Raw genomic sequence first — 22110 nt, 5'->3', positions numbered from 1 at the left:
AGATGACTCAACATACAAAAATCAATTAATATAATACACTGCAGAATGAAGGACCGGAACCACATGATCATTCCAATTGATGAAGAAAAAGCATTTGACAAAATTCAATACCATGTCTTTTTTTTTTTTTTTTTTCACTCTGTCGCCCAAGCTGCAGTGCAGTGATGTCATTTTGGCTCACTGCAACCTCCATCTCCCAGGTTCAAGCATATCTCCCACCTGTGCCTCCTGAGTAGCTGGGATTACAGGCGCAAGCCACCGTGCCTGGCTAATTTTTGTATTTTTAGTAGAGATGGGGTTTCACCATGTTGGCCAGGCTGGTCTCAAACTCCTGACCTCAAGTGATCCTCCTGCCTCGGCTTCCCAAATTGCTGGGATTACAGGCGTGAGCCACTGTGCCCGCCCTAATTTCAATATATTTTCATGATAAAAACAATCAACAAAGTAGAGAAGGAAAGTACCTCAACCTAATGAAAGCCTTAATGAAAAATTTTACTTCTTTCCTTTCCAATTTGGATGGCTTTTATTTATGTATTTACTTATTTATTCTTTCTCTAATTGCTCTGCCTAGGACTTCCAATACTAGGTTAAACAGAAGTGCTGAGAGTGGGCATCCTTGCTTTGTTTCTGATCTTAGAGAAAAAGCTTTCAATTTTTCACTGCTAAGCATGATGTTACTCATCCACCTTACAGTCGGAAAATTAAAAACAGAATTACCATATGACCTGGCAATCCAAACATTTGATATATATTCAAAATAATTGAAAACAGCATCCTGAAGAGAAATTTGCACACCTATATTAATTGCAGTATTATTCACAATAACGAAGAGGTGGAAGCAACCTAAATGTCTGTGGATAGTTGAAAGGATAGAGAAAATGTGTTTATATACATACAATGGACTATTATTTCTGTTATGTATTACAACATAAATGAACCTTGAGGAAATTATGCTAATGAAATGAGCCAGTCACAAAAAGCAAATACTGCATGATTCCACTTTGTGAGATGTCTAACATAGTCAAACTCATAGAAACAGAAAGTAGTGTTGTTACCAGAGGCTAGGAGAGAGGAGGAAATGGGGAGCTGGGTAATGGGTATCAACTTTTAGTGTTGCAAAATAAAAACATTCTAGCAATGAGTTGCACAAAAGTGTGCATATAGTTAACACTACTGTACTGTACACTTTAAACGTGGTCAAGATGGTAAAGTTTTTGTTATGTGCTTTTTACTACAATTTTTAAAATAGAAGATTTAGCAGTATTTTTCAAACTTGAAGGCTCATATGAATTACTTGGGAATTTTGTTAAGTTTAGATTCGAATTTCAGGTCTGAGGTGGGGGCTAGGATTCTGCATTTCTAGTAAACTTCAAGGTGATGCCAATGCTTCTGCTCTAGGGATCACATTTTCAGTGGCAAAAAGTTGTAAAATCATAGGTCTCTGTCTCTCTCATAGTGGATGGAGTTCAGGAGTGTGTACGTTTAACAAGCTTATCCTGGTGATTTTTATGGTCAGTTAAATTGAGTTTATTTGAGGTGCCACAGATCTATACTCCACTTTCTAGATCCCTTTGCTATCCAATCTTAAGCCATCACAGCAGAGTACCTTTCTAACTCATAAGATTATGTAGAGGTTGGAAGGAGGACAGGACTGTTCTGTTGGTATAACCACCCTGTGTCCAGTTAATCCATGCTTCCCTTGTTACATTATCCAAGAGTCCAACATGACCCAACAAAACTTCTATCAGTCATGTGAGGCATTTTTTTTTAACAGAAGAAGAGCATTGGCACCAACAACATTTCATCTCTTCCTTTTCCAGCATGAGAAGACCACGGATCTTCTAGACTCCTAAAGAAAGTCATTTGTACTTAGTGTAAGGCATGTTGCTTTCAGTAAAGTCTTTTGAATGTGATGAAAATGAACATAGCACAAAGGCAAACTATATGCTTTCATTGCCTACAAAACTGTTTCCGGTGCTTTACCGAAACAGCATGATAAGCAAGATATCAGGCACTGCCACATTACATAAACATAGCTCATCTACATTGTAATATGGTTCTGGTGAGCCTGCATGTCTAGAATAGAGCCTGTATCACTGAAGTGCATGAAACTGCTGTGATACCTTGTCCCACAAAGCCTCAGGGGACACATTCTTTGAGCAAGTAAACTCAAAGTGAAGTTCTTACCTTCTCCGTGCTGGGTCAGCTATTGGGCATACTGGGGAGGAAAGAGGAGACCATGTGCTTCTGCAGAACAAGACCCAAATCTGGGGAAAGCTGAACTTCCAGGGTGTACTTGCCCTGTTACCTTTCCCTAAGTGTATGTTGTGGGAAACGCAGGGAAAGGCGGTTACCTGCTAGAGCTAGCTCAGTGGCTGGGGCTGATTCTATGTATCTCTTCTCAATCCAGCATTCAGTGACTTCATGTTGATAGCTTGAAATTGGCCAAGGTAGGAATATTTACACCACAGAAATTGGCAATGACTACAAACCAAATTCTTTGGTGTTTTATTTTGTTTTCTTTTGTTTAGAGAGCCACTTGTAAAACATTTACTATCACACCAGTTCAGATGATTTAGTAGTATAAACAGCCTATGTGGTATTTTTTGGATAATTTGTTTCATTAGACTGAGGTACAACTCCAAGGAGGATGTCATGTCCTGTACACAGGACTGGAAATTGAAGAAGCCATTCACAACCCTATATGAAGGGGAGCAAGGGATGTGGTGTCCAGGCAAAGCCTTATGAGAAGGGAATTTCCTGTTTTGAACAGAATCCCTGACTTCTTTCCTGCAACGTACATTAATTCATCAGATATTGATTAAATATCAACATTTTTTATAATACACAAAAGGAAAAGAGGCTTTTACTTGAATTATGCCAGAAGTCAGACAAAAGAAAGATGGTTGCTTTTTGGCTGGGCATGGTGGCTCACACCTATAATCCCAGCACTTTGGGAGGCCAAAGCAGGAAGATGACTTGAAGTCAGGAGTTCAAGACCAGCCTGGCCAACATGGTGAAACCCCATCCCCACTAAAACTACAAAAAAAAAAAAAGATTACCAGGTGTAGTGGCTCACACCTGTAGTCCCAGCTACTCAAGAGGCTGAGGCAGGAGAATCGCTTGAACCCAGGAGGCAGAGGCTGCAGTTAGCCGCGAGATCACACCACTGCACTCCAGCCTGGGTGACAGAGCAGGACTCTCTCTCAGAAAAAAAAAAAAAAAACAGATTGTTGCTTTTTAAAAATTTAGTCAATTTTTCAATAGATTCATTGATTAAATATCAACTTTGTGTCAAGCACCAGGCCAGGTCCAAGGTATATACAGATCCAGGATACATATTCTTGCCTTCAAGGAACTGATGTTCTAATAATAGCTAATAACAAGAGCTACTATTTCCTAACCACTGAAATTCTAGTTCTAATAATGGCTAATAACAAGAGCTACTATTTCCTAACCACTGAAATTCTAGAGTTCCCACTGTCATAGTCTGATGACTCTCTTCTGTTCATTCAGCAGACATTGCATACTATACACTACTTGCCTAACCGAGAGCATGAGTTTGTGTAAGAGTGTAAGACACTGACATATAAATGAAATATCACCAATTTGAACTGATATAAGAAAGCCAATGTGGTTACAGAGTGTTTGAAATGCAGACTGTCTTACTATCTTTATAGGGATAGGATGGCTCAAAGGAGGTTAATGAGAATTTAGCAGCTGAGGCCCTACTTAAAGTATTAGATAAGAATTATTCTTAATCAACCTGTTGATTATTTATATAAGAAATAATGTTCTAAAATGTCTTTAAAATATTTTTCTGGGAATAAGAAGAAACTTCCACCTGTGTTCATGTAACTAATTTTTGACTTTTCAAATATTTTATTAAAAAAAATAAAAAGGCCACACCTGATCCTACTTGTTGACAGAGAAAGATGAGAGATCTTGAAATGGCTCCTGTGCTCAAAAGTATTTGTCAGTTATCATAGAGCCCGAAGTGCCAATATTGAAGACATATTTCTTACCCAAAGCAGCAAGTAATACTCAGCAGTAAAAAGGAACAAAAAACTCCTAAAGGTCACATACTGTGTGATTACACACCACACACACACAGACTCTCTCACACACACATATGTATCTAAAACATTCTCAGAATGACTGAACCGTAGTAATGGGGAAGAGGTCAGTGGTTTCCAGGAGTTACAGAGGGGAGGTAGGAGGAGGCTGGATATGACTATGAAGGGGAAGCAAGAGGAAGATCCCTGTGACAATAGAATAGTTCCCTATCTCAATTTCCTGGTGCTTTTGCGCGGTCTACATGTGTGATATATACACATTATACCAAGTATCAGTTTCTTTGTTTTAATATTTAACTGTATCTACATAAGGTGTAACCATTGGGGGAGACTGGGTGAAGGACACACAGGACCTCTCTGTATTGTATTTGGCACTTTCTGTGGGTCTATAATTATTTGAAAATAAACATTTTCTATTTTCAAACAATGTTGTGTTTCTCTGACTCTAAGAAATTTTTCAACATAAAAAAGTCTATGATAATGGTGGTTGGGGTAGTGCAGTAGTGGAAATAACAGTGGAGAGGGGAGGTATGAAATTCTTAATCTGGATCAAATACTGTGCTAAGTACTTTATGTTCAATACATGTATTGTTTTATTTAATCCTGAAAACAATCTTGTGATTATAAATTTTTTTGTTTTATAATAACGTGCCCAAAGGGACAGGAGTTTATAAACCCAAGAGCTGCCCATGGAAGAAGCATTATTGGAGTCATCAGGAAACAGGGCATTCAATAAATTAGACCAAAACAATAGGAGGATGGATATTAGGGACATTAGAAGGGACACATCATGCTAACATCAAAATGGAAAAATCATCTACTTCAGAGTTGTGTTGAGAGTCTCCTTGTTAATATCATTCATAATCAGAGAGCACTGATTTTTTTTTTTTTTTTAAGAGAGAGGGTCTCACTGTCACCCAAGCTGCAGTGTAGTGGTGTGATCCTAGCTCACTGCAGCCTTGAACTCCTGAGTTCAAGTGATCTTCTCACCTCAGCCTTCCAAGAAGCAAGGACTACAGGCATGCACCACTACACCTGACTAATTTTTTTTTATTTTTTGTACAGACTGAGTCTCACTGTGTTGCTGAGGCTGGTCTTGAACTCCTGGTTTCAAGTGATCCTCCCGCCTTGGCCTCCCAAAGTGCTGGGATTACAGGCGTGAGCCACCACATCTGACCTCAGAGAGGGCTGATTTTTGAATCAGCCATTCTAAAACAGTGGACCTAGAAAGAAGAAATCTTCTACCAGTAGCCTTCTTTCTAGATACCAATCCAACAGGCCAGAAGAAATTTGGGGTCTCATAATCTGATACCAGTATTTTCTCCTCAGTAGTGAAAAGAGTTGAATTAATGCATTCACTCTAAGCTTGTTTTTGGGGAATGATGAGGTAATCGTTAAAGAGAGTAGACAAAGGTTAAAGTAATAAGAAATGCTGAACTTCCAAAAAAGCTGGCCTTAATATTCTCCATCAACTGGCAGTGTTCCCAGTGATGCTCCTATCACAGACTGTGATAGAACTGGCATACATAATAATCCTTTCTTCTTCAATAATATAGTAAGACATCACATCCATATATTTCCCAAATAGGACTGCCACTGCCTATCTAGTTAAGGAGTTATCATTCTACTGTTTCTCTTGAGAAATGACACTAAGGCAAAACACTTTTGTTTTCAAGGGGTTCTATTGGCCACTTAAAATACCCTTGATATATGACCAGAAGTCATTGAATTAACTAAAAACAAATAGTTGTGAATTACATAGAGGGCTTCTCTCAGCCACATGCTTCTCATAGATAATGTAATAAAGATCATTGATAAATAATAAAAAGTTCCATTTCTCACATGGGAGAGGTCCCATAATACAGCTCATTCAAACGCTGAGGGAGTGGTGCCCTCTAGCAGTGCATGTGAGAAATATTATCATATAAGTATATTAAATATAGCAAATAAGGATCTCCCACTATCTCTGCTACTCTCAGACATAAGGGGTAATTTGACAATTGGTTTTGTCTTTTCCGAGCTACTAGAAACCTACTGAAGTTTCACTTCCATGTGCACTAATTTTTTAAGTGCCAGCAAAGGTTAGATTCTAATAGTGCCCTTTTGGGGACTTTACCAATAACTTTTAAAATGTCATTATCTGTGAATGTCACATAAAACAGGTCCCTTTCTCTTTTCTTTCAGACCTGCCTTAGATCAGTGTTTGGGGATGAGAATAAAGGGTACAAATAGGAAAAAACATCATCCTACAAGCTGAACAGCATCTCAGGTGCAAAAGATGGTCACAAAATGGGAGAATGTTAAGAAATCGATTAATGGCTCAAGTATTCAAAAACTGATGAAGTTCTGACTCTTTTCCCTTAAAAGCACTGCAGTTTATGGTTACAACTGATAGATTTGCAGGGTTCGATAACTTCAGAAGCTAATTAAGTAAACTGCGTAAACAAAAGAAAAGAACTTGATTTTTTTTTTTTTTTTTTTTGGAGATGGAGTCTAGCTCTGTCCCACAGGCTGGAGCACAGTGGCACGATCTTGGCTCACTGCAACCTCCGCCTCCCAGGTTCAAGTGATTCTCATGCCTCAGCCTCCCCATTAGCTGGGATTACAGATGTACAACGCCACGCCCGGCTAATTTTTGTATTTTTAGTAGAAACGGGGTTTTTTTTGTTTTGGTTTTGGTTTTTTTTTGTTTGTTTTTTTGTTTTGTTTTTTTTTTTGGGGGGAGGGGGGACGGAGTCTCGCTCTGTCACCCAGACTGGAGTGCAGAGGCGCAATCTCGGTTCACTGCAAGCTCCGCCTCCTGGGTTCACTCCATTCTCCTGCCACAGCCTCCTGAGTAGCTGGGACTACTGGCGCCCACCAGCACACCCGGCTAATTTTTTGTATTTTTAGTAGAGACGGGGTTTCACCGTGTTAGCCAGGGTGGTCTCGATCTTCTGACCTCGTGATCCTCCCGCCTCGGCCTCCCAAAGTGCTGGGATTACAGACGTGAGCCATCCTGCCCGGCCTTGAATTTTTAATTCCATTTTAATTAGTGAAAGAAGTTTGAGCCAGTCTTATCTCTAAGATATTCAAAAGATTATATGGCACACAAATAGTACATTACAAATGCTTTTGAAACTGAAAGGTGTGTTTTCTGGTTTCTGTCTATCTGAAATGCTGTTTCAAATCCTGTAAAAGCAAAATATAGTTTTTTGACAAATATGCCCATGTGTTGTGCACAGTTTGATTTATGTAAACTCATTTCAAATGCAACTGCAGAATTCCTCCTGAATGGATGAAAAATGTCTGCTTAAAGTGATAAAAATATATGTGTGTAGAAAGATATAGTTTTAAGAAGGGATTTTTATGAGATACAGATTTGTAACTCAATTTCCTTTAAATATTCCTTTAAAATATTCTTAAAAAAAAAAAAAAAACTTCAAGAATACCTGACTGTTTTTTTTGTTTGTTTGTTTGTTTGTTTTTTACATTTTTGTGTCAGTTCAGGGGTTTGCATTGAGTTTGCTCTGCTGAAACACTTTTCTGTGACTTAGCTTATGTGGGATTGGTAAGTAGGGGAGTGATGTCAGTGTAACATAGACCCTGGATTTGTTCAGGTATTTTACTAAGTAGCAGCAACGAAACACAAAGCCCACAAACACAGATTAACACAGCTAGCCAAGGGAAAATACCTACTGCACGTGATTCCCATTCATGCCACATTCTTCCCCTTGGCACAGTGTGGCCACGTACTCTTACGTGGCAGTGTTTATTGCGTAATTCTCAGTCTTTCTATTTGCACTTATTCCATAGCTTAGCAATCTCAACTCTTCTTTCTTCCATCAAGCCACCTTCTCATGCATGTGCACACACACACATACACACACTGCATTTTTTGTAGTAGTTATTATGAATTTAATTTATCTTTTAAATCATGTTTATATTTAATTATGCTTGATAATTACTAGGATGGTTATTGTTTTTGCAGTGTTCTCGTTACATAAATATTGAGTAGGTATGTCCTGACCCTGTCTTTTTCATAAACCCTACAATTTTTATTACATGATTTTGCAGACCACACAAGAAATACATTTATCTTATTGCAGCAAAAACATTTGTACATCTGTACTTGCCCTCTACTTATTAATTGCAATTATTATCTTTGAATTACTCCCAGAATTATAGACTTCCCTCATAAATCTGAGGTAAACAGATTGAGATATCAATTGCCTACAAGATTCATTTTTAAAATTTTACCTTCCCATGAGAATACCAGCCCCAGGTGTACATTGCATGGCCCCGTTAAAAAGTAACCTTTCCATCTTTATTTGTTTCTGGGCAGTTACCGAAAGTATTTCCACAACAAAAGAATGTAATCAAGATTTAATTTGCTTCCACTGAAGTTTATTTTCATTTTTAAAAATCATTAGCCTATGATTTAGGAATTTTTAAGAAATTGGCCCTCATTACCCCCCAAGCCCCCGCATTCACCTAACACACGCTCCCAGTCCTCCTTTAAGTAATTTGTGGTTTATATTTAAATTTTACATTCAACATGATCTTAAGTATTAAATTCCACCAGGTCAGACTGCAGTGAGTCAGGGTTTTAAAATATGGTAAGATTCCAAGAAATGAATCCTTCCATTCTAAAATCTCTTCTTGCACATTAATTCAATTAACTCAGAAGAAAATAGATATTTTCCAGGAAAAAAATGTCTTTTATTTTACTTTTGTGAGAATACAAATATGTGTCTTTTGTTTTAGGAAAGAAATAATTCTCTAATAGTATTTCCATATAACTATGTTACTGGTGTTAGCATGAGTGAATTTTTTAGAACACTAGTGGTAAGCATATAATAGAGCTTTCTCAATACCTACACTCCAAAAGCAAGTCACAGCTTCTCCTAAATGAGCCAAGTACTTGCAGTGACAAGCTAAACAAAGCCTTGTTTTTAAGGAGAAGCTTACAGATGGTGACAATATAGAGAGTTCAGCATGTTCTCTAATGGAGATATATATGAACAGAGTACCATGGGACAAAGCACAGGTGGTGACCATATCAGAGAGGGAATGCTTTAACCTACACAATTAAAAAAATATATTCTTATGGAGTTCCTAATTTTGTTTCTTTCTCTTTCAATTTTCTGAAATTTTAAAATGTTTATTCACTTGAACATACAATAATTTTCTTTAAAAGAATCCCTCCACAGGGAGATGAGAATATTCTGTGTCTTGATCTTCATGGTGGTGTATATCAGATTCATCAAACTGTACACACACAAATGGTACACTGTATCAAATACAAATTATACCTCAAAGTTTAATAAATCCATCAAAACATACAGTGTTCCATACTTTAAAAAAATTAGCTTCCTTCCTTTGATGATCAAGGTGGCAATAAGTGTATTAGAGAAAGAAAAAGATGTCAGGTGCTGTGGCTCATGCCTGTAATCCCAGCACTTTGGGAGGCCAAGGCAGGCGGATCATGAGGTCAAGAGATCAAGACCATCCTGGCCAACATAGTGAAAGCCCATCTCTACTAAATTACAAAAATTAGCTGGGCATGGTGGTGCGTGAGTGTAGTCCCAGCTACTCGGGAGGATTAAGAGAACAGGAGAATCCGCAGATTAAGGTTCACAGTGAACAAGTCCGCCTTTCTTGATTATCAGGAGGAAAAGGAGGAGGGAGGGAGGAGGGAGGGAGGGGCGGGGAGGGAGGGGGAGAGGGGGGGGAGGGAGGGAGGGAGGAAGGAATTATCTCATGGAAGGCTGTCTTGCATAATAATTATTTTTTCACTGTCTTTCAGCTGTGGAGGTCAGATTTTCAGAGCCTCCTGGGAAAGAATCACTCTTGTCAAAGTGGGAGGTGAAGTTGTCATTGAGTGTAAGCCAAAAGCATCTCCAAAACCTGTTTACACCTGGAAGAAAGGAAGGGACATATTAAAAGAAAATGAAAGGTACTGTCTTGAATTATTTTCAATATTTGGTTAACCTGTAATAATTTGTTGGTCTGCTATTAATAATTCTAAGGGGAAGGTGGGGTGACTATCTGCTATTTCTAGACTAAGTGTTAAAAAAAGAACAGAAGCTTTGGAAGGATGAGTGGTACGTTATTGATCTTTATAGTCCTTCTGGATTTGGGAATTCTACAAAGCACTCCCTGCAGAGATAGATCACATGATCCCTGCCGAAGACTGCCAGAGCTGCCTGAAGATGAACAGTTAGAAACATCCTCCTTAATTTTAGCCTGAAACTTTTGTCCCCACCTTTCCCCATCCTAAGTCCTTTGGCATATGTAAATAAGCACAGGTCTTAATTGCTATGACAACCCTTCAATTATATGGCAGTGGCTATTATGTCTCCTGTTAGTTTCTCCTTTTTTGAGGCTATCTCTAATTTCAAAACTCATTCTTCATGCAGCAGATTATTATGCTTGATTTTTATTTCAGTTACATCTTTTTGAGACAACAGGTTCTTTTTCTTTCTAATATCTAAACTCTTCATCTGTATATTTCTTATACATGAATTACATTTAGAATGCATGTAGTGTATACAGTGCAAATATATAGGAGTTATTTGAGGTTTTCATTAGCTTGCATGAAATGGCAGGTGTTTCTAAGACCTTTTCTTGGCTGTCACCCCTGTAAAATATCCCCTACCTTTTTCTGTAATCTACTTAATCTGTTGCAAAATGATAATTATGCACGGATCTGTTTGTCACCTATAAGACAGGATTTGCCAGCTGTATATATAATGATTTTAATTAATGCTAAAGGTCAAGTACTCAAGGATGCAAGAAGGAAACCTATAAAAATGTGTGTGTATCTACCCTTTACACCTGTACACCTTTGGATTTGCATATACAAATTAGATCTGATGATGACAGTGTTGTCCATTTCAACGGTTTTTGTAAACAAACCTGGTATGGTTTATAAATGGTGTATTCATACATATATTATTTTTTAATGCTTGCTATGGACTAGGGAGTAACACATGTATTAAATTCATAGTATGCATCCCCTTCTGATTTCTAGTATATCAAGAAAGCAATGTAGTTCATTGAATGTTGACATGGCATTCAAATTTGTAGCCAAACCTGAAAATCGATAGCATAATTGCTTATTTTGCAATCTTCAACTTGAGATTCATTTTCTATTTTATTTAATTCAGTGTTCCTTAAAATGTGGCACATGAGATTACTTTTAATAGTTATGTACTTACTTTTAATATAATTGAAATATAACTAGTATGTACTACATGTATTTCTCAGAATAAGGCTACACTTTAAAAGTTTTAATTTTAAAATGGCATTAAGACAATAATAATATGAGTATTAGACATGTCAAAAATCATGAAGGAATAAAGTTATAATAACGTTGTTGGTCAAACCCCGAGTTTCTGGCTTATGACAACAAAAGGCAATTTCTCTTTCGAACCTAGTGCACATCAGTGGTTTGGTGGTAGCTCTCCTCCTCTCCAAGGCCAGCCTGGTGGACCAAGATGCTTTGGAACATTGCCATTGCAGAAGGAAAAGAGCCAAACATGCATGGGTTCTTAAAGCCTCTACTTAGAAGTGCAGCACTGCACTTTCACTCACGTTTCATTGGCCAAAACAAGTCACATGTTCCTGCAACCCAGCAGTGAAATATAATCTTACTATGTGCCTGGAAGAAAAGAGACAACCTAATATTTTGAACCGTATTAATGACTGCTTTCTGTTGCTACAGCTTAACCATTGTTACAAGCTAATTAAATTACCTTTGGGGAAATAGTATGCCAGTATCAAGAATTCTATATAAGTGAATTTAATTGATTGTTTCCACCACTTGACTTACCACAAAGCTTGTCTTTATCCAGTTTTCATTCTATCTATTCCTGACTTGACTAATATGTTCCAAATATGCTTCAACATTTATTTTGCACTAAAATATATATATTTAAACTGAGGAAACTCCCCATCATTACCTAATTACTGCTATATATAGCCTCCACCTTCACTGGGACCAGGCTAGTCCCAGACTGTCAATATTAGCACTTACTCTCCACATGAGTGCTGTGTTCTCACAGTTCTGATCCTCCTTCCCACCTCACTCAGAATGTATTAACCAGATATGATGACTTTGTTAATGTAAATGCATTAAAAAACTGGCCAGGTGTAGCATAGGGGAATGCTGGGGACTTCAGTGTGTGCCCCATCCAAGGGAGACACCTGCCGCTCAGCCATATAGAGACACAGGTCAGGTACCTCCTCATCTTCTTGTTCTTCAAAAGAAACTAGAAATCGAGACGTTTGTTTGAGCTTCCAACTTTTAAATGTCAGCAACTAATTTTTATTTTGATGGATGTACAATACAAACTGTGCTTATAGACCAAGTTTACTTCATGAGCCACTGGTTTTTAACTTCGGAGAAAAACACAGCAAGTGAAACATTTCTTAATTTCTGAAATGGGTGAACAATGAGAAAGATTCTACGATTGTTTTCTCATTGGCAGAGAAGAGATTCTGCCATTTTTCTCATTTCTTTCCAATAGAGAAGAGGGAAAATGAAGTGGATGAGTGAGCAAAAGCAATTGTAGATGAAACTGATGAGTAAAAAATTTTAGAACCCCTATTTTAGGAAAGGATTGACCTGGTAGACCAACATGAAGTACAAAATTCTTTGACTATACAGCATTGAGTAATAATTTCTAATGCACTGCCTCATTAGCCTTAATTCTCTTTTGAGATGTAGAATCTTAGGAATCACAAGGCAAGTCTTTAACCTTTGATTAAAAAGGTTATTAATCCCTTAAGTAAAAAATACTGGCATAACACAGTGAAACAACACTTTATGATCAAGCACCCTTTTATTAATGTTCTGCCTAGATTCTATGTTTTGAAAGACTTTGCTAAACTCTTACTTATTGACATTTAATTTCAATTTTAATAAATCAACTGCCTACAAGTGAGTTTACAGTAGTGGTATTAGAAGCAACATTGTAAAAATTAAAGAGGTTTTGTCTCATCTAACCTTATGGTGATATTGTAGTTAGCTAAGTGGATATAGATTCAGAAACACTGGTTTAACGTTAACATGTTCGTTATCTTAAAAATGTGTTTCAAATATTCAAATGTGTTCTTGTTTTGGCTTCCCATTCTTTTGGAAATATGCAGCATATTCACACTAGCCTTATCTATGTTAATCCAAGCATCTAAACGAAAGATTGAAAATTCAAGTAATTTTATGGCATTCTTCTTGGGTAGGCAGAATATCCGTAAACGTAAAACATTTCTTATTGTCTTATATATGTCTCCAGCAATCAGTGTAGGCAATATCAGGCATTTAAAACAGGGAAGACCTGTCACACAGCTCAAGAGCTTTAGTCCTCGGGCGAGATCTCTAGTCACCATGAATGCAGTTGGAATCATTTGGATGAATTCAGGAATTAAGCCTACTAATTGAATAAGGTTGATTATTTTATTTACTTTTAGTTTTTAGATGGAGGGTACTTTGAGGCAGGTAAGACTGAAGTTGACCTATTAAAAACAAAAACATTAAAATACAGAAATAGTAGAATCATTAATAAAAAACCTAGAATCCTAGAATTATAAGGAGCTATACAAACATTGTATCAACCAGGCTGGATGCTTTTGGTTGCAAGTAAGAGAAACCCAACTCAAAACTGGTTTAAGGACAAAAGAGAATTCATTGGCTCATGTATTTGAGAAGATCCAAGATGAATTGCAACTGCAGGTATGACAGGGCTCAGGTGCTCACACAGTATAATCAGGACTCTGTCTCATTGTCTTCCTGTCTTACCTGCACCTTTGGCCGTGTTGGCTTCTTTTCCAAAAGGCTCTCCTCTCCTGCTAGTAGGGTGACCACTGGAGCCACGTACTCACCCTCTTTTCCAATGTATCCCAAGAGTTCCTGAATAGAATCAAATAAGCTTGCTTTGGTCAGTGTCCTTCTCTGGACCAGTCACACTCAAGGAGGATCTGATCCACTGATCAGGCAGACGTGAGTCATGTGCTTGTCCTAAGAGCCACATGGGAAAGCCTGCCTCAAGCCATGTGGACTGAGAATGGGACAGGGGTTTTCCCAAAGAAATCAAGCTGCTATCACCAGAAGAAGAGGGAATGGACGCTGCGCAGGCGCTGATGCCGAATTCCCACCATAATCACAGAACCCATCTTCCATGCCAGGGCAGGGATCCCCACAATGGCTGGGCCCACATCCTTCCCTGGTTACTAATAATGATGGAGACCTTACTAATTGTTAGAAGATTATGTCCTTGCAACTTCCACTCGTTTTTGGTTTGACTTTATGGAATTTTACAGACAAATTATTCTCCACCACCTCTCACTTCCCTTTCCATACTGGGAGGCTACCCTATGTTTTCTTTTAATTCTTTTCTAAGCCCAAATGTCCCCCTTGTATCTGATTTCTTCAGACAACATTGTTTGGCATCCTCTCACTGTTTTGGTCATTTCCAAGCAGTTTTAATAAGGGGAAAAAGTAGCTTTATTTATCTCCACAGAAAAGGTTGATGATTATTACTGTTATACTAAAGAGAAAAAATGATCTTCAGTGAGTTTGGATTAAGGCAAGCAAGTGAATGATATATCATAGAAAGACCACTCCCTGCCAGTGTTTATTTTTAAAATTTAATGTGGTGCTTAGACAAGAAAGTTTAGTTGTCTGGAAAACCCACTGAGACAAAATATTTTAGTTTTCACCGAAGCCAAATAAATGAGTAAACTGTTACTCTTGTTAATGTTGTGTAAATAAAGGCTTCTTATTCTTATGCTTAAGAATTTCCCTCCATGCTTTTAAACATTAGACTAATACATTATGTCAAGCATATGGATAGTAAGCAGATATAGGTATGCCACTGAATTTTTCCAAAAAGAATCTCAGACCTACAGCCTGCATGTTGCAGGCATGGGTTTAGAACAGCAGCATGACTCTGTTTTGTGAATCTAGCCAATTCCAGTCTCATTCCATGGATGCAGCACTCACTGGGTATTTACCTTTGCTTGGCACTAGAGAGAGAAAAAAAAAAGGAGACATGAACCTAGCCCTCAAGGTGCTCATAGACTAGCGCAGAGGCCCAGTAGCACAATATCAATATAAATTTTTCAACAATCCTGAGGCATATGTTATAAAGGTGATATATTGAGAAGGAGTACTGGAAAATGTAGGGCAGCAATAGATTGTGGAGGCCTTGTGTTTTATGTCTGTAGAGTTTAGACTTGGATCAGAAGACCATGGACAGAATTGAAGGATTTTATGCAAGGGAGTGCACAGTCATATGCGTGCTACAGAAAGATTACTGTGCCTGTAACATGCAGAAGGAATCAGGGTAGGGCAAGGTTGAGGATGCAGAGAGGGCAATTCCAGCTGGTAGTCTAGGAAGAAAATCACAACATGTGGATCACGTCAGTCTTCTGAGAGTGAAAGAGAGAAGGGTGATACACAGGCTATTAAAGGGTAGAATTGAAAACACTTAGTGACCTAGTAAGTAGAAGGATTGAAAAAAGGAGGAGGAAAAAAAGGAAATGACTCCTAGGATCCCACATTGAGGAGCTGGTGAATGGCAGTGCCATTTGCCATAGTAGTAAACAGAGAAGGAGCAAGACTAAGAAGGGGCAAATAAAGAGGTTATTATTAGCATGTTGAACGTGAGGTGCCTGCAAGTGGTGACGTCGTTCAAATGGGGATTCCCATTCAAATGTCACCTGCTCACAGACACCTTTTCCCAGTAACATACTTAAAATTGTAAAACCCTCACCTTCTTTTCCTAATTTATATATTTTACAGTATTTGTCACCATCCCACATACTATGTATTAACTTTTAATTGCTTATGTATTTATTTATTATTTTTTAGAGACAAGGTCTTGCTCCGTTGCCCAGGCTGGACAGCAGTGATGAGATTATAGCTCACTACAGCCTTGAACTCCTAGGCTCAAGCGATCCTCCCACCTCAGCCCCCTGAGAAGCTAGGATCACAGTCACATGCCACCATGCCCAGCTAATTTTTTTTATTATTATTATTTGTAGAGACAGAGTCTTGTTATATTGCCCAGGCTGGTCTTCAATTCCTGGCCTCAAGCAAACCTCCTGTCTCAGCCTCCCAAACTGCTAGGATTACAGGCAGAAGCCACCATACCTTCCCCACTTTTTAACTTTATTGTCGATCTTCTCCACCCTCCACCCATTGGATTGTAAATTCCATGAGAATAGAAATTTGTGCTGCATGTGCCTCTGTGTGTGTGTGTGTGTGTGTGTGTGTGTGTGGCTAAACAGTACAAATTTAGGCCAGTCACGCCTGTAATCCCAGCACTTCGGGAGACTGAAGCAGGCGGATCATGAGATCAGGAGATCGAGACCATCCTGGCTAACACAGAGAAATCCCGTCTTTACTAAAAGTACAAAAAATTAGCCGGGTGTGGTGGTGGGCACCTGTAGTCCCAGCTACTCGGGAGGCTGAGGCAGGAGAATGGCATGAACCCAGGAGGTGGAGCTTGCAGTGAGCCGAGATTGCACCACTGCACTCCAGCCTGAGCGACAGAGCCAGACTCCGTCTCAAAAAATAAATAAATAAAAAATAAAAAAGTGGCCGGGCGCGGTGGCTCAAGCCTGTAATCCCAGCACTTTGGGAGGCCGAGATGGGCGGATCACGAGGTCAGGAGATCGAGACCATGCTGGCTAACACGGTGAAACCCCGTCTCTACTAAAAAATACAAAAAATTAGCCGGGCGAGGTGGCGGGCGCCTGTGGTCCCAGCTACTCGGGAGGCTGAGGCGGGAGAATGGCGTGAACCCAGGAGGTGGAGCTTGCAGTGAGCTGAGATCCGGCCACTGCACTCCAGCCTGGGCGACAGAGCGAGACTCTGTCTCAAAAAAATAAAAAATAAAAAATAAAAAAAAATAAAAAAGTACAAATTTATATTCTTGTAGTTCTGGAGGTAAAAATTCTGATATGGGCGTCATTGGTCTAAAATCAAGCTTTCAGCAGATACATTCATTCTGGAGGCTCTAGGGGAGAATCTGTTTCCAGCTTCTACAGGTCACCTCCATTCCTTGGCTCATGGTCCCTTTGCTCCATCTTCAAAGCTTAATGAAAAAGTGAGGGAGGCAGGTCTCAATCAGTAGAGGTTTAGTTAGCCAGGATTGAGGTCATGGCTGAGAAATACATATATCACAGGAGTGTCTGTTACTGGTGCTCTTCCAAAAGGGGTTTGAGGATTTTTCAATATTTAAAAGGGAAAGAACAAGCAAGAGAGGAAAAAAAGGAAGCAGTTGCTTACATTCTTATGAGGCTGTGATCAGCCTCAGTAAATGTGCATTTTACATGTGAAAAGAGAGCATCAAGGAAAAAGGCCATTATGCATTCGTCGCAGGGTCAGCCAAGGGATAATTTCTGATTTTGTCCTTTTCCTCTCCCTGGGAAGATAAGCTGGTAATTGACATTGTCAGGGTGAGATTCAATGGAATTTGGTTCTAGGGCTAGTTTATACAGGGATGTGTATCCTGAAAGATTTAGGGGCTCACAAGGAATTTCATTTATGATGCAGGCCGTCTGGGGAGATATGCAGCCTTCTATCATTGTGGGAACCTGGCTTATGGGTGAGACTATGATACAGGGTTGTGAAATTACACCTATCGGCCTGGGAACAAAAGGAAAGCAGTATTGCGTGACTCAGTTCCCAAGCTTAACTTTTTCTTCGGCATAGTGAGTTTGGAGTCCCGAGATTCTATTTTCTTTCACACTAGTAAAGGCAAGTTCTTCCCCCATCCCATCACTCTGACCTCCTCTTCTGCCTCCTTCCATTTTGAAAGGCCTTTTTTATTGGGCCTTCTGTGTATGTTTTGTTCCATTCTTTAACACTAGAACACTGCCTGGCATAGAATAAGCGCTATATGAGTGTCCCATAGGAAACTGGAAGTACAGATCTGAGTTGAAGAGTAGAGATAAAGATCCATAGATAAGACATCATCAGTAGATAAGAAGCCATGGAGTGCATACGTTCATCCAGAGAGAGTTCTATAGAATGAGAACATCTATGGTTCAAAGGAAGGTACCCTGAGGAACAGACACATTCAAAGAATGAGCAGAAGCCACACCTGCTGGGAGGTGTAAAGGAGGAGACTCAAAGAGGTGGGAGAACATCTAGCAGAAAGTAACAAACAGAAGCCAAAGGAGAAGAAAGGTGCAACAAGGAGTAAGCACTTGGTGCTTCCAAGACCTTCCAAAAAATAATGGTGCAAGCATGACTGCTGGATTTAGGAACCTTAACATTATCTTAGGCAGAGTACTTTTAGGCCACTGTGGACTAGTTTTGAAGACACAATAAAATTGTATAAACATCCATATTCTTAGGCATATCTTGCCAGAACGAAATACATGTTTAGGTCTGACTCACCCTCATAGTGTAATCAGATCAAGTCTAGCATTCTGTGAAAATATCCAGCTGAGTCGGCCGGGCGTGGTGGCTCACGCCTATAATCCCGGCACTTTGGGAGGCCAACGCGGATGGATCACGAGGTCAGGATATGGAGACCATCCTGGCTAACACGGTGAAACCCCGTCTCTACTAAAAACTACAAAAAAAATTAGCCGGGCATGGTGGCGAGCGCCTGTAGTCCCAGCTACTTGGAAGGCTGAGGCAGGAGAATGGCGTGAACCCGGGAGGCGGAGCTTGCAGTGAGCCGATATCGCGCCACTGCACTCCAGTCTGGGCGACAGAGCAAGACTCCGTCTCAAAAAAAAAAAAAAAAAAAAAAAAAAAAAAAAATATCCAACTGAAATAAGAATGAAATTCATGCTCATGTGTCTTGTTTATAGACACTGATGTCTGCCTCCAAAGTGAAATTGGATCATAACCCTAATTTGCCTCTCTTCCCAAAGGTTTTTGGAAGAGTTGAAATTCATGTAAGACATGGAAGGAAATCCCAGTGCAGGGCTGCACAACTCTGTGTTGCATACAAGGTGTGAAACCCAGGTCAGAAGACAACACTGGCAGTCTGGGAGGCAAAGCAAATGTGATGGCAGGTATTTGCCCAGAAGGCCTGTGGAATCCTAGTGTGGAAAGGAAAGTTTATTGCTTCAGGCATTCTGTTTCTCTTCTGGAGGCAGTGTCTATATGCGTGCTCTTAATGAGAAACCTGCCCTCAGGATATCTCTTACAGTTGCTGCAGAGCTATACAGCTCTGTTATTAGGAATTCTGCCCTGGGGAACAATTATGTTATTGCAATAATTAGAGGCAGTTCATCTCCATAATAATGGAAATCCTGCCTTGGAGGCAAAACAACATCAAAGCAACATGAGCATCATTGCTCTAGTTGGAATCTGTTGCCCTGCTTATTGGTAGTACTATCATTTTAATTTTGCATATGCAGTTACGAAAGAGAGCTTATACTGCTCTTCAAATTCAGACCTAGAACTTCTTTCCATTACTTCAGTTTTTCTCTCCTAGAGCCATGGATAAAACAGTTATGGTGTTAAGCTCTCCTGAAGTGCAGTTGCAAAAGTGTTTAGGGAGATCTGCGTTTTAAAAATGTTTGTCAGAATCCACAGGCCCAGTCCTCTGGGAGACCCCATAAAGTTACCCTCAGCCACAAGCCTTTTCTATGTTGGTATAGTGTGTCATGTTATTTTATGGTCAGGGTTAAAATGATAACTAACTCCAGTGACTACCTGAGATGGGTCTGACCCTTTGTTCTAGTCTTGTGGCATAGTAATACCACAAGACATACATGTGGTTATACAACTCAAAATATATAATGGAATTTGTATATGAAACTACTTTTTAAAAAGTGTCCAACCTAAAGGTAACACTTGATTTTCAAAAAAAAAAAAATCTTTCGAAGTGTCTCCCATATTAGTCCCCTCCTTGCAAGTAAGTCTTTTGCCAGTCCCCTGGTTTTCAGCCCTCGTTGTCTCTTGTGTAAATTTTACAGCGGTTCAACCAACCTCTTAAATGATTTCATTGGAACCAGCCCTCACCCAAATCTTCTACAAGATGAAACTTACCACATCACACCTTTGAGAAATTCAGTTTAATGAATATCTGTCATGTTTCTCCCTGGTATAAGATGTATTTGAGATTATCAACATAAACTAGTTTTTTTTTTTTTTTACATTAAACGACCAATTTTTTTTAATTATACTTTAAGTTCTGGGATACATGTACAGAATGTACAGGTTTGTTACATAGGTATACACATGCCATGGTGGTTTGCTGCACCCATCAACCCGTCATCTACATTAGGTATTTCTCCTAATGCTATCCCTCCCCTAGCCCCCCAACCCCTGACAGCCCCTGGTGTGTGATGTTCCCCTCCCTGTGTCCATGTGTTCTTATTGTTCAACTCCCACTTAGAAATGAGAACATGTGGTGTTTAGTTTTCTGTTCCTATGTTAGTTTGCTGAGAATGATGGTTTCCAGCTTCATCCATGTCCTTGCAAAGGACATGAACTCATTCTTTTTTTTTTTTCTTTTTTATTATTATACTTTAAGTTCTAGGTACCTGTGCACAACGTGCAGGTTTGTTACATATGTATACTTGTGCCATGTTGGTGTGCTGCACCCATCAACTCGTCAGCACCCATCAACTCGTCATTTACATCAGGTATAACTCCCAATACCATCCCTCCCCATTCCCCCCTCCCCATAACAGGCAACATAAGTGAATTTAAATCAAAGTTCTACATGTGTCATAGAAAAGGAACAAAACAATTTCTTCCATGATTTAACAGAGACTTTTTATCTTATCATAGTTATAAACTTTATATTTGCAGCTACTGATTATTTAATTAATGTTCATTTTCCCTAAGAGGTTGAAAGGGCCATGATGAAAAGCGCGATTTGTGTTGGAGCATACAGGTTCCCCAGCTCCTTGTGCTATACCTAGAGTAGAATAAGCACTAATGTTCTTGTATGAAATGAATGAACCAACCCAAATCATCTGATTCTTGGAGGGGATTGGAGAAAAGGTGGTGGTAGGATATTTAGGTGCAAGGAGCAGCAGGAAAGAAATGTATTTGAAAGGAAAGTAGAGAGAAAGGTTTGAGCAGGGGGAGATAAAACTGGGACATCTCGCAGAATCCAGTTGAGAAAAGCATTGCATGGCAAACCAAGAAGCTTGCATTTCACTGGGAGACAGACAGAGTGAGGGAATGATTTTGTCTTGGAGCTTCACACTTCCTTTTCAGTTATCGCCTGTCCTCCATTGGTTGAGTTCAGTGTCTGTACTCAAGTAGTATCTGCCGTGACTTACCATGCACCCACCTGGGAAAGCACTTCGACTCCCTAAGGCAGTGTTTCTCCATTCCCAGAGCAAAGATCCAGTGGTTGTTCCCAAACTTAGTTCTGTAGCTCAGTGCCAGACTGACTGCAGCAAAATCAACTGAGATATATTTTAGAAAGCAGAGTCCTCCTCTCCTTCTTCAAAGATGCTTTCTCAGGAATTCTGAGATGGGACCCAGGAATCAGAATACTTGTTTCCCATATGATTTTAATGCACACTCAGGTATGATAATGTAGCAGTGGCTTCCCATTGACTTCAGGATAGACACTAAGTCTTATGAGATGACCAGAAAGGCTCTGTATGCTACTCAGGCTCCTGCCTGCTATCCTACCAGCTGTCTCACTTCACTCACCTTTACCCTCAGTTCTTGAGCACATGGACCTTCCCTCATTTCTTCAAATGGCCTTCTTCCTCTTGCTGCAAAGCCTGAGAACCTGCTGTTCTCCTTGCCTGAAATGCTCTTATCCAGGCCTTGAAAAACTACAGTCCACAGGCCACATCCAACCCTCCAACCTGTGTCTGTACAGTTGGCAAACTGAAAATGATTTTACATTTTACATTTTTAAATGGCAAGAAATAAATCAAAAGAAAATATCATTTTGTGACACATAAAAATTATGCAAATGTCAAATTTCAGTGCCCACAAATAAAGTTTTACTGGACAGGACACAGCCATACTCATTCATTCACAAATGGCCTGTGGCTGGGGCTTTTATGCTGCAAGGGCAAAATTGACTGATCCCACCCAGATCAA

General features: G+C 39.4%; 1 protein-coding gene across 1 annotated transcript in view; it reads left to right on the top strand.

The window, feature by feature from the left end:
* CNTN4 (contactin 4) overlaps positions 1-22110 on the top strand; it is an 891247-nt gene that overhangs the window by 743705 nt on the left and 125432 nt on the right. The window contains exon 13 of the mRNA XM_031662718.1: positions 9878-10014. Coding sequence (XP_031518578.1) covers positions 9878-10014 — 137 coding nt within the window. The remainder of the gene's footprint in view (positions 1-9877; positions 10015-22110) is intronic.

Source organism: Papio anubis, chromosome 2 (genome assembly GCF_008728515.1).
Source record: "Papio anubis isolate 15944 chromosome 2, Panubis1.0, whole genome shotgun sequence".
NCBI lineage: Eukaryota > Metazoa > Chordata > Mammalia > Primates > Cercopithecidae > Papio > Papio anubis.
The sequence above is the reverse complement of the archived record's forward strand: the minus strand, read 5'-3'. Positions and strand labels throughout refer to the sequence as shown.